This window comes from Leguminivora glycinivorella, chromosome 4 (genome assembly GCF_023078275.1).
Source record: "Leguminivora glycinivorella isolate SPB_JAAS2020 chromosome 4, LegGlyc_1.1, whole genome shotgun sequence".
NCBI lineage: Eukaryota > Metazoa > Arthropoda > Insecta > Lepidoptera > Tortricidae > Leguminivora > Leguminivora glycinivorella.
The window spans coordinates 2,959,151-2,972,064 of NC_062974.1; the positions used below are offsets into that span (position 1 = coordinate 2,959,151).

A 12,914-nucleotide genomic window follows, 5' to 3' on the forward strand; every position below is an offset into this window, starting at 1 on the left:
CTAGTTAAGTACACTGACTGCCTAAAATACAAAACTGAATGTTTTTAACCCTGTGGCCGCCACTGACTGCTGTGGACGTCATCGGAGTCTTGGCAATGACGTCAATGACGCCTACAGGTGTCAGCTACGCCAATGCAATAGTGACAACGTAAAGTTAAAATTTCACTGTAATAATCGCGATCGATCGTTGACGTGGGTAAAATAGTCTATTGTCTATATCTTTAACCTTGGTAAAAAGCGTTTGGGATGTGAAATAATTTTGTTTAAGGAGTATTAAATGAGTAAAAATGAATGGGCAAACTTAGGGAAGTACCTACTGTCTGAGAATAAACAAAAGCAATAAGTTTTAAGTAAAATTTATTTACAATACCTACCAAATACTTTAATCTTAGGTAGATAGCAATTTGGTTTACAATCTTAACGATGTCCAAAACTCCGTTTCGTAGTTACAAGTTAATCTAAAAACAGCATTATAGTATGGGTTAATTTCAACCCTTTCATCACTAATACAATACTTTTCAGTGTGTATAGTATAAAATTAAGTAAAATGCTCTGAAATAAGATGATTTTAGAATCCGGATCGAATGCCTAGAACTTGTAGTGACTTATTAACTGCGAAAGAGAGCCGTTTGGAATGATTACTTAAATTACATTATTTTTTAGAATTAAGGAATACATCGTGATATTGCCTACCTATTCAAATCTCTTTAGGTTAGAACTTTACAATTATGGTTTAAAATGATTATGAAATATTTTAAGGACAGAGGCAATACATAATTATTAAATCAAATATAATGCGTAAGTTATCACTTTCTGAGCAAAGTTTTATGTGCATTTACAAAAAAAAGGACAATGGTGTCACTTGGTTCCAAAAGTCGCCAAACGTGCCTTACTATTTGTTAGGTATATCTTAAGATTTGATAATTGAATTATAAGTATAAATATAATACTTTAATGTAAACCATTTACAAATACCATTATATACAATTTAGGTAACTAAGTCTCTTATCCTAGTAAGTCTTTAACTTCAAAAATTAGTTGGCACAGTCAAATGTATAGGTTTAAAATTGGAAGTTTCGTTATGGCACTAAAACGTAAACTTGTATGGCAATTCACTGTTCTATACTAGATTTATTCAATTTATAACAGTATCAACAATTACATATACATTTCAGGATTACATTTGGTCCTCATAGCCAAATTCTAAACTCTTAACGCTAGTCTTAGGACTAGGTACTTAAAGCTATATACATGCCGTATAAAAAACAATGTACGGGTAGGTTTATGTACCTACCAATGCTAATTATAAGGGTGAGCATACTCAACAAAATAAATGGTAGTTTAGATAAATATGTCAAAGCGATATCAGTAATCACTAAACATTTATTTGCAAACCATTTTACTTAGTGTAGGTATAAATTATTAAAGTTAGGTACATTGCAATACGAGAGCATATACGAGTAAATTGCTACTCGAAGTCTCTTTATTTTGCAAAAGAGCATACAGAATATTCTCGTTCCGTTTATCAACTTCTTCTGACTGTATTTACATATTTTGCAGTCCTTTGATCCGGATAAACATAAGTTGTTTATACTTTCCACAAGAAAATATAACAAATCTTTTACATTTATTTTAGCTGTCAAATAATTTAAGTAATTTAATTAGGTATAGGTATTTTTCCAGTGAATTTTTGGTAAGAAATATTCGTATTGAATGATCATTTTCTAAAAGTACAGTCGTTTTACGCTTAATAATAACGTTAGGTGAGATTTCTAAAATACCTACTAATTCGTTGTAGATAGTAATAATACAATAACAATGTTATTAAATGCATCTTTTACACCTATAAGAGTTGATAAACAATCTTGTGATGGCTAAGTACCTTTATTCAAAGGAGCAAGGAATTTAGGAGAGCCCTTTGTCTGTTTTAGAACCATTGTTCAGTTTCCTTTGCTCCTACTCCTGGGCACGGACCTTGTTGAAAAAATCCGCCCATGATAATGCTGTGGCGAGCGTTCAGCAGTAACGTCGAAGTTCATCGTCGTCAGTTACATTGAGTATGATGACGACGGTGAGTAGGTTGTATTTTGAGGAGAGTGGTCTTACAAGGTAAGACAATTTAAATTATTTATTTATTCTAACTACTGATTATGATATTGTAACATTTTGTTAGGAATTTCATATCTGTAACTATTAAAACGTCTGTGTCCAAGTTTACAACACTTGAAACATTTTATCACTTGCACAGTAACGTCTGTCACTCATGCGTGACGGAAGCGCCAGCGTCTCGTATAGACGTCAAGCCAGGCGTTTGTAGACGTCATTAGACGTCAAAAAGCAGCGCAATGTTGTGCTGCGAGGCGCGTCGCTAGTAGTGTTCGGGGCGGTAGTTGGAGCGCGAGTAGGTCGAGTAGGCAGAGTCTTCTGAGGACAGAGGGCCGCGGCGGCCGCTGTAGAGTGAGTCGCGACGCTCGGTACCGGGGGCTCCTGGAATTAAAAGCAACAAATAAGTAAAGTTCAAAGCGGATCCGTTTGTTTGACATAATGATTACAAGTTTAATGTAATTATTGCCAGATTAACATTACTCTGAAACGGTTAACTTTTCAGAGGTTAGATTAGGTTTGTTTTATGGCAATCATGAAAAGTTAGGCGTTTTTGAGACAAACCAAATTATGACTAACGAAAATGTGGACGACCGAGATATTATGACTTAAGACTTTATTGGGAGCCAAAAGAAACCCAGTTCAAAGATATATTGCAAGCCAAAAAGTTAGTAGAAGATATACCAATGTACCTAAATGTAAAATGTGGGAAGTAGTTGCTGTCTTAACTTTGAGGTGATGTGCGGAGAATCTAAAGTAGGTACCATCTGAGAACGTGTACGTATTACGCGTGCAGAAGGCAGTATGCAGGTGTTATGCCTACGGAATTCAGACTTGCATACGTTACGTTTATATTATTGGGATTTTCAAAGTTAGAAAAGGTAAATTGACGAGGAAAAATCTTTAACCAAGCTTATTTCTTTTGTAAGTAGGTATGTTTACTTAGGTTTAGTTTCAGGATGCGTACCAAGGACAAGTTGAGGAGAAGTGTACTTTTTGAGTAAGTTCGTATCTGTAGCATCTAATATTTCTCTGATTATACCCGACGTAGTTAAGTCCTCTGACTTAATAATCTCAAAGGTACTCTGTGTGCGTAGCCGAATGCACAAAATATCTCTTGCGTATTGGCGCGACAGAGTCAGACTACATGTTTGCGGCGTCTCGCGTCGCAGAAATGCCATTCGGCTACGGCCGTAGGCCCCGGGGCCCGATCTCCTAAACAAGCATGCCATACGATAAAAAAAAGAAATAAATACTAACCAGCAGGCCCCGGCCTGACACCATTCGCAGTCCCATACGCCGGCTCCCTCTGCGCATTATGCGCATTCTGATTGTGCGTGAGCGCGTGCTGCGTGTGCGGTGCGTGCGCGTGCGCATGCGCCAGCGTCGCGTGCGGCCGCAGCAGTAACGACTGCGCCGAGACCAGCGGCGCGCCGGCGGTGGGACCATTGGTTGTGGTGGTCGCGCTGCTGCCTTTGCTGTACACCGACTGCGATCTGGGAATTGAAACATTTATTTAAATAACAAATTTAGTCAGGTACATTTTTATTCTGGTCCCCACACTAGGAATAGCCTGTCCTGTGGTGGACATAAAACATAAACAGTGTTTACAATTGAAACAAACAATATTAAAATTAGAGAACTTGATTTGAGAGAAAAAAAAAACATACAGGTACAAAAAAGAAAGAAAAGAAACATTAATTATTAAATTAATGAATCGGAGGAAGATTACAAAACTACAAATAAACAAAAGATATAAATAAATATTATAGGACAGTCTTACACAGATTGACTGAGTCCCACGGTAAGCTCAAGATGGCTTGTGTTGCAGGTACTCAGATAACGATATATATATAATATACAAATACTTATATACCTACATAGAAAACATCCATGACTCAGGAACAAATATCTGTGCTCATCACACAAATAAATGCCCTTACCGGGATTCGAGCCCGGGACCGCGGCGTAGCAGGCAGGGTCACTACCCGCTAGGCCAGACCGGTCGTCAAATCATTTGTTCATTTCATTACAAATTATTTGTTCATATAGATTATCGCAAAAGAGCTAAATCGTGATCTGTTCTGGTACAATTTTGGTATCGATATATTGTGATAGATAAAGCTCTAAAATCTAAATATATCGTAACATAGGTATGATAGGTACATAATAATAAAGATGTGTTGGCACAATATATTCGATGCTGATTGTACCTACATGAATGAATCATGACTTTGATTGGTCATAGCAATGAATTTATTTAGGCGTTTGTTTGGTTATGGGTTTATCTCTTCATATCTATTTGGGTACGCACAGCGTGGGAATAACATGAATGTGCATCGGAATATTAACATTATTTGACAATTTTGACAGCAGTCAAATGTTAGATAACGAATATATCCCACCCCCATACCCGCCGGGAAGGCGCCAGCGACAGGGAATGCAAACATTGTCTTCAGCCCAAGAAATATGTAATTTGCAACGACACAGAAGTTAATAGGTACTTAATACTTATACATTGTATTTGTTTAAATCATACATACATAATTACATACATAGCTCACAGAAACACACAGCGATCAACTTTGCAGCACCCTGTGCTTAAACCTACCATTAGGTCATACAGGTACCTAATTGAAATACATTGCAACTTTTTCTTAAGAATTACTGACGCATTCAAAAGGAAGAAACTTTTTTGTTAAGTAAATAACACCGCAGTTATCTGCTGCTATTGACGAGTGCTACTTACAGCATCTTTTGACACAAAATACCTTCCTTTTGAAGACATCGCTATTGATTTATTATATTTCAACTGGTCAACTACCATCTAAAATTATTAAAAGTCTCAACTACCTCAGTACCTAATCGTACTCTTCAGTTGGTAGCTAATGCCAGTCATATAAGAAACCAACCACACAAGCACAACAATAATTACATGTGAGCGTGCTGTCCGGCTGACCTGTGAAGCGTGTGCCTCGCCGGCGGCGGCGACCTGCAGTACAGGCTCTTCGTGCCCGAATACAGCGGCTCAGCGTTGTCCGGTCGAGGCGCCGACGCCGCGCAGTACGTAGGAGCGTGTCTGTAGTGAGTGAAGGCTGGTTTGTCGTCGTCTATGTCTCTTGGGGATGACGCGCGGGAAGACGTGCGAGGACGGCGGGAGCCCCACTCGTGGAGCAGGGCACAGGCCGCGCCGCCGCCGAGCCCGCCCACCCAGCTCACCCAGTGGCTCTCCCAGCGGGAGAGGACGAAGGAAGGGCCTAAAGAGCGCGCTGGGTTTAGCGATGGCATCTGGAATAGAGAAGGAAGATGGTTAGATCCCCACACATGAACTAAACCTTAGATAAATTGAATGAATTGTCGCCTGCGGTGTTTCCGGACCGATACGACCTTCAAACCTTCAAGAAAAGAGCGTACACCTTAAAGGCTGGCAACGCATCGCCAACACTTCTGGGGTTTCGGGTGTCCATGGGCGACAGTGATCGCTTACCATCAAGCGGCCTGTCTGCTCGTTTGCCTCCTATCTTATAAAAAAAATATGTCGCCCTTAATGGCGACCACCGTATCGCCGGATCAGTCCCCATGAAATCCCTTACAAACTTAATTGCAATTTGTACAATACTTTTTATGGAATTTGCACCTTGAAATTCTTCGTGAATGCTCTATAAATTATATTAAAACGTTCTTAGAATTAGCGAACACAATCAATAGGTACTGGCTAGTTTAGAACCTTTTATAAAAGATCATATCTCACTTTCGAAATCTTAAACATACACCCTTTTATAAAATCAGAGCAGAATAGACGAGACGTCGATCGTTTTTTGTTGCATTGTCAGGAGACAGATGTCCAAAACGCTGCTAATTTAAAAAGTAACATGAACGTATGTGACCCATACGCACTTACTACGTTTTAAATATAGGATATCAATGTAAAGCAACCAGCTGTCCGCATCCTTATAGCACAAAAGCAGGTAGCGGGCGGAAGGATCGTGTTCTGTATAAAAAGACTTATGTTCGTTGACCTTGTATGGCGGTTACGACGTTTTGTCCGTAACGGTGCACAAAAGAGCTATTCAGGCACATGTGGCGCGATTTATCTCGGCGAGCTGTCTGTCATTTTGTACAATTGCACGTGTATCGAGGAATGTGGAATATTGATGTTTTGTGCGAAATGTGTAATACTGACGTGACGATAATTATAGTCGTCTTAACACTAAATTGAAATAAATTACACATATGAATCGAGGCAGCGTACCCTGGCGGCAGATGCCTATCTATTATCATATGAGTAATCTATACAAGTTATATATAGTGGTGCTTTAAGATGACAATAGATATATAGTCAGTCTTAACACTCTTAAAGCCTGACTAGAAATATACGACTACTAGCTTTTTCCCGCGGCTTCGCTCGCGTTAGAAAGAGACAAAAAGTAGCCTATGTCACTCTCCATCCCAACTATCTCCACTTAAAAAATCACGTCAATTCGTCGCTCCGTTTTGCCATGAAAGACGGACAAACAAACAGACACACACTTTCCCATTTATAATATTAGTAAGTATGGTTTATCAGGAGGGCGCTGTACCAGTGACAGTTCAGTTTAATATGAAGAAAATAGTTCTAACGAACTTCAAGTTTCTATTGGGTTGGCAACGCGCACGTGATACTCCTTGAGTTGCAGGCGTCCATAGGTGACGGTGACCGCTTTCCATCAGGCGGAACGTATGCTTGTATGCCACCGACGTAGTATAAAAATACTAAATTCGGCAACATGGTGCGTACCTAGTCATATATTTCTGGCCTGGCTTTACCTTTGTAGACTGAACAAAGTACCTAAGTTCGTGTATCAAAGTCGTGTATCTCTTCATAGACAATTTTATATTAATTATGATTTCAATATCATCAATATTGAACACAGAATGAGCTTTATGTAGGGAATTTATATCAATTTTATGCCCAAATACTAAAACATCGATTGCCCCATTTTGTCCAACTAATTTGTAATGAAATTGGTACTAAAGTAGGATAATTGGGTAGTAAATAAGTCAATCAGAGCAGAACAGACTGTAATTTTATGATCTCAGATATCGCTTTCGTTTGGCGTAAGAAAAGTTCAGCTTTTGGTATTTGCGTTAAAATATTTCAGAATTACTTACTAAAGGTCTCGCTGCGAGCTAAGTTTATTAAATCATTGCGAAATATCCACTGGGATGTAAGAGAGAGAATACTGATTTAACAGGCAAGTGGCCCTATTGAAGTAGCGCTCTCTCAAAACCAAATGATTTAAAAATAGAACTTTTAGCTATAGCCAGTAGTCCGCTCAGTAGGCTGCTCTATTGGCACAGGGCTGAGTAGGCGTCTAGTAGGTAATACCTTAAAGACTTGCTTTGCATCAGTAGTGCCGCCGCCGATCTGAACAATGTCGATCTCAAGTGGGAAAACGTCAGCGTTTTATTGGAACGGCACTAGGCTTTACTGCCAGACTTTACCAGCTAGACTGTATATATATGACTTGGGTGAATGAAAAAATGGAGTCGACAAAGGCTTTTTTTGAATTTACACTTAGTAGTTTAAATAGCCTACCTGTTCAGTTGCACAACAAGTCAAATTGGCCCAAATACATCATAGCACAGTGAAGTAACATCAATAGTGGATACCAACAGTTTCTTTAGATACTATTTCAGCCCACGCCAAGTTATTCTAGACTAATTATTAAAACAAAAATAGTTGCACAATAATCTGGGATCAGAAACACAGACGCCATTGACACCAACCTGCAGAGCACCGTCAGTTTACTCTTACCCAGGTTAGTCGGTGCACCGGAAAACGCAATGCTGCTGCCACTCCGGATAGCACCAGATTAGCCATTCCTAGCCAGCCGCGTAACCAACCAGGAATGGGTTAGCTCATACTTTGTCGAATGAACTAGTAGTAGGCACACTTCACAGAGACAAAAGTAGCTGCACAATAAGCTGCGCCGAGGAACGCAGGGGCCGCCCCGGTCCATCGCCGCTCCATGGCAGCGAAGTACGCCGCGGCCACCAACCCTGACAGCACCAGCTCAGCACCGAGGCGCTCCCAGGCGCTGCCGGCGCCTGGCAACGCGGCTGCCAGGCTGCCACCGTAGCCGGGCATGCTTAGGCTGGAACAAAGAGAAGGAAGGTTAAATTTACAGTTTTTTATTCGACTATAGATGTAAGTTTTATAAAAAGATTACCTACCCGTACAAAAGGGACTAAAAAATTTTAGATGTAAGTTTTATAAGTATTTAGAAAGAGACAAAATGAGTTTGTATTATTTCCACTTAAAAAAATCACGACAATTCGTCGCTCCGACCTGAAAGACGGACAAACAAACAGACACACACACCTACCTAGCGTACAGTGGAGACATTAACAATAAATTAGTACTGTCTATGTAAAAATTTAAGCATTTTCTGAATATTCTATAATATTAAATTTATAACATATAGGACGCTCCACGGGTTAATGAGATGTTTTAATCGGGTTAGCTATTTCTCAATTGCTTCGTCTAGCGGAGTATGATGAGGTGATCAGTAGATTCTGACCTGATGGTTCATTTTCCTTACCATTACGGTACGTTTTATTATCCACGATGACACAATAAGTTATTTAATAATTTTATTATTCGTTTTATTTGATTCATTTTTGAAGAATTCGTAACGAACTTCAACTCGATGCATTAATTTGAACTTCTGACTATGACCGATACTATTTACTCGTATGACTTACGTCTAGGCTATGAACTTGAACATACATATAGGAACTACAGAACTGACATTCTGCGGTACTAAAATGCGGTATATAAGCCTTCTTACTATCCTAAGTTATTTGATTAGATTATCTCTTATAACTTTTGATAGCTTTCTTGAGCAGCGGTTTTATATAATAAGGTGTACAATAAAACCAGCGCGCTCTAGTCTCCTAGTCTTATAATAACACCGCAGGCTCTTCCAAAATATCTTTCTAAAGCCAGAGGAATTTATTGTTTGCACAGGTAGGTACACCATTTTGCACTTAGTTGCCTTTATTTTTATCGTTGATTTGTTGAGATTGGATTGGCTCTTTCTTCTTTCTATGGCCCCCTTCCGACAAGCGGGGAAAGCGGCCTAAGTTGGTAAATTCAACATTTTTGCGTCATTAAAAAAAATAAAGACGTGTCGCCATGGCTTACGTTTTACTTACAGTATACATAATTATATACAGACAAGATGATGTAGTACCTGTAATTAGTATACTAGTTAGGTATACTCGGTACATCATCTTGTGTGCACAGCGCAAAAACTATAACAAGTTTCACTCGTATATTCTTTGCAACGGTCTGCTGCAGGTTGCACCTTAAACAACAACTCCCTACTGCACGTGCCAAAGAACGCGCCAGCATATAAGCAAGAATTAATAGGAACCGTTGAAAGTGCAATAAATACTAACTATTTATTTTATTAAAGCCACGAAAAGCCGCGCTCGGACGACTCATTGCTATGCGCCGCGCGAGCACCAAGATTTACGTATTTTCGCTATTTTATTTACTGCCCTTTTTAGTTTCGCCCCGAACTATTACTGGGGCTTCGAATAGAATGTTTTGTTAGGAAAAATCAATAGTTCCTACAATGTATTACATTGTTACATTATATTTTTCCATGTCAGCGCCTGAAGCTATGCTATACGAAGATTTTTGAGTCTACTCATTACTCTACGGTATATATGTATTATGTATACAAAAGGATAAGATGGTGGCATAGCCATCTTGCATTAAATACATGGACAAACTGTAAGTCTTACATTAAAGAATACGGAAATTCTACGATTATTTAAGCATTTAATGTAAGGTGCATTAGGGTAATTCCGAAAGTCGTTTAATTAGGAAAGTCGCATGAAAACCACTATTATTTCCATCATATCAAGATTCCCCTTTCGGAATTACCAGAGCATTTCTGTCATTCGGAATTACCCTAATACACCCTATTTATCTTTATTTGTTATCATGACTAGGACCTTACCTAATAATAAAAAAAATTTGCAATAATCTACCTATTTATCTATCCCTTAAAATCCAAAAAATCATTTAAGATTCGATTTAAAAATATTCTCCTCAAGAAGCAAACAAATGGGATTCCATTCGGGTACTTGGTTGCAGATTTCAGAATATAATCTGGTGGGAACAGTAGTCAAACTAGGCTTACATACTTGCGATTTTAACATTAACACTATCGAGAAAACATCACACGATATGCACATAAGATGACATTCACACTATACACTTTACACTTGTTTCCATTTTAATGTTATAGAAATCGTTATTATATAAGTAATTATTTATCTATTGTGATTGTGACCTGGGTTCCGGCAGAAAATCAGTGCTTCGGTCGAAAGAGCGAAGCGTATCACTGAGCCGCGACCCTTTTGTCCTGCTGCAACGCACACAGTTTGTATTTTCTTTTTCTTTTCTCTTTTTTGTTATTGTTTTTTTTTTTACTGTCTCAATTGTATTTTACTGTTCTGTCTCTTTTTTATGTTGCGCCTAATTTGTGTGTTTTAAATTGTGTATTGTATTGTGTGTGTTTGCAGTCTGCCAAATAAATGACTTATCTATCTATCTATCTATCTACCTTAAGGGGATCTACCCAAGTAATAACAGAACTGTGTATGTATAATGTCATGTTATAATTAATTCTATACTTCACTAACTTTTACGCCTAAATTATTTTGCCTCACCCAAGGATTTTTGGGTATGCAATTATGCATGTGGCCAGGCAGACAAGTGGCAATCTGCATGCTAAGCTTTGTTTTAATTTGCATAAGTTCCGACTTCCGCCGGAAATGGCATTGTAGCTTCATTTGGTAACACGAAACATTCAACTAACGAGAACTGGTAATGACTTCTGCATTTTATGTATAGCTGCTTAGGTATTTCATATAGGTAGGTTTGCACATTTGAGCCAAACCTGCTGAGTTTAATAAAATAACAATTGGTAGAACTGAATATTTAACAAATGAGCAAACTGGTAATGACTCCTGCATAAGTATGACTGATTAGCTTTTTCATACGTGTAAATTCATTTAGTAAAATTTTTTGAAGGCTCTGCCAATTTTAGGTACTCTAGGCGCATAAAAAGTTTTTGACCTAGTTACGTATTTGATATTATACTTACCAACAATATTAAGGTAGGGTACTTATAGTGCTTACTGCCGTCAAATTAATTAAATGAATGAACTCTAAAATCTCTACGAAGCAGTCAAAGTAGATTAGTAACTACCTCTTTGTTACAAGTTACAATCATGCTTGCAATACGCGTTGTATCTGTAGGTATTCTGTTTCATAATTAATATGAAGAATGCTAAGTGAATTATCTCATTTGTTTATTGCTGATTTGCATAGCTGGGCATTAACTCGTTAATCCGTTAATCGTTAATTAACGAAGTTAACATTTCGATTAACGGATTAACTTTTAAGTTAACTTGAAAAAATGTTAACGGACTCGTTAACTTCCGTTAAATTTTTCCGAGTCCGTTAATCGTTAATCTAGTAGGGCACAGGCGCCATCTGCGCTGCGAAAAACACGTTCTGAACGCTACTATAAAAGCCCGAAGTACGGCAAATCCTATGATTTGCCGGTAAATCCTAGGTTTTACCGATGTCGATTGCTAAAAGTCCGAAATATTACCTAAAAAAGTATTCTTCACGTGGATTTGCTTTTACTAACTTTGATTCGGTGAATCCTAAGCTTTACCATGGCGACTTTTGTAGTGATAGGGCAGCAAATTCGAGCCCTATTTACGACCACATTCGCTTCCCTAGCCTCTACCGCCCAAAGTGCCACAACAGTCCCGTCACCGCCAGCATCTCTCCTGACACAGCTCTTGGCAGTAGCTCAGGCGATCACTGCCTTCCACGTGCAGCCTAGAGTTCAATAGGCTAGCTGTACTTCGGCCTTTTACAGAAATATAATACGTTATAGTGGATACTGATGCAACTAAATATTTAAAGAAAAGTTCATTTTTCTTCACGTGTTAACGGATTAACGATTAACTTTAACTTACGTTAAATTTGTCGAAATGTATCGCTTTAACGATTAACGAAGTTAACTATTTGATTAACGGTGCCCAGCTATGCTGATTTGCTAATGTAAGTCTTAGACAATACACCTAAAATATGCAAATCAGAATAAGAGATGTAACTGGCTTGTCGATGAAACTCAATGTTCTGGAAGACAATTCACATCGGCACTGCAAGTTTACTAAGGTGCGTAGCCGAATGGCACTAACGCTCACGAAACGAAACGCTAGTAGATGTCTATTTCTATCGCTCGTGCGTATTGGCGCGACAGAGCCGGCCTAACTGGCGCGGCGTTTCGTTTTCGTTTGGCGTCGGAGAAATGAGCCCGATTCGGCTACGCACGCAGTGCAGAACCAGCCACGCGAGCAATTCTTCACAAAAGGGTTTATTTCTATCTCTTACTTAACTAAATTCAACCTTACACTCTTTTGCGTAATGTAAAATGTTGAAGGATTAAAGGTTGTGAGGATGAAAGTTGGTGTTCATGTGTTGTGGTTTTTTGGAGCACTTAGTGCAGAAAGTAGTGAAAGGGTTAAGTGCTTTGTGTTGAATGGTCTTTTTACATGCAACCTGAACTTTGTTACAGCTACTGTTTTCTGACGACAATTTTAGTTATTATATTTATCTATATGTATACATATTTTTCTCGAAAGTAATACTTTTATAATCTTGTTAGTATCAAAATAACTCCATAGCTAATATTCTAACTCAGATCAACAATTTTAAGAAACAAAAATGC

General features: G+C 38.5%; 1 protein-coding gene across 2 annotated transcripts in view; it reads right to left on the minus strand.

Annotated features, from left to right (window-relative positions):
• Positions 1 to 340: 340 nt before the first annotated feature.
• Positions 341 to 12,914, minus strand: part of LOC125225734 (neurogenic protein big brain) — a 206,366-nt gene continuing 193,792 nt past the window's right edge. The window contains exons 3-6 of one of the 2 annotated variants that reach the window (XM_048129575.1): positions 8,045 to 8,240; positions 5,063 to 5,391; positions 3,364 to 3,599; positions 341 to 2,487 (exon numbers count right to left, since the gene is read on the minus strand). In XM_048129575.1, the coding sequence (XP_047985532.1) occupies positions 2,369 to 2,487; positions 3,364 to 3,599; positions 5,063 to 5,391; positions 8,045 to 8,240 (880 nt within the window). In that variant the 3' untranslated portion in view covers positions 341 to 2,368. Of the gene's footprint in view, positions 2,488 to 3,363; positions 3,600 to 5,038; positions 5,392 to 8,044; positions 8,241 to 12,914 lie in introns of both variants that reach the window. The other variant, XM_048129574.1, reaches the window with a different exon arrangement.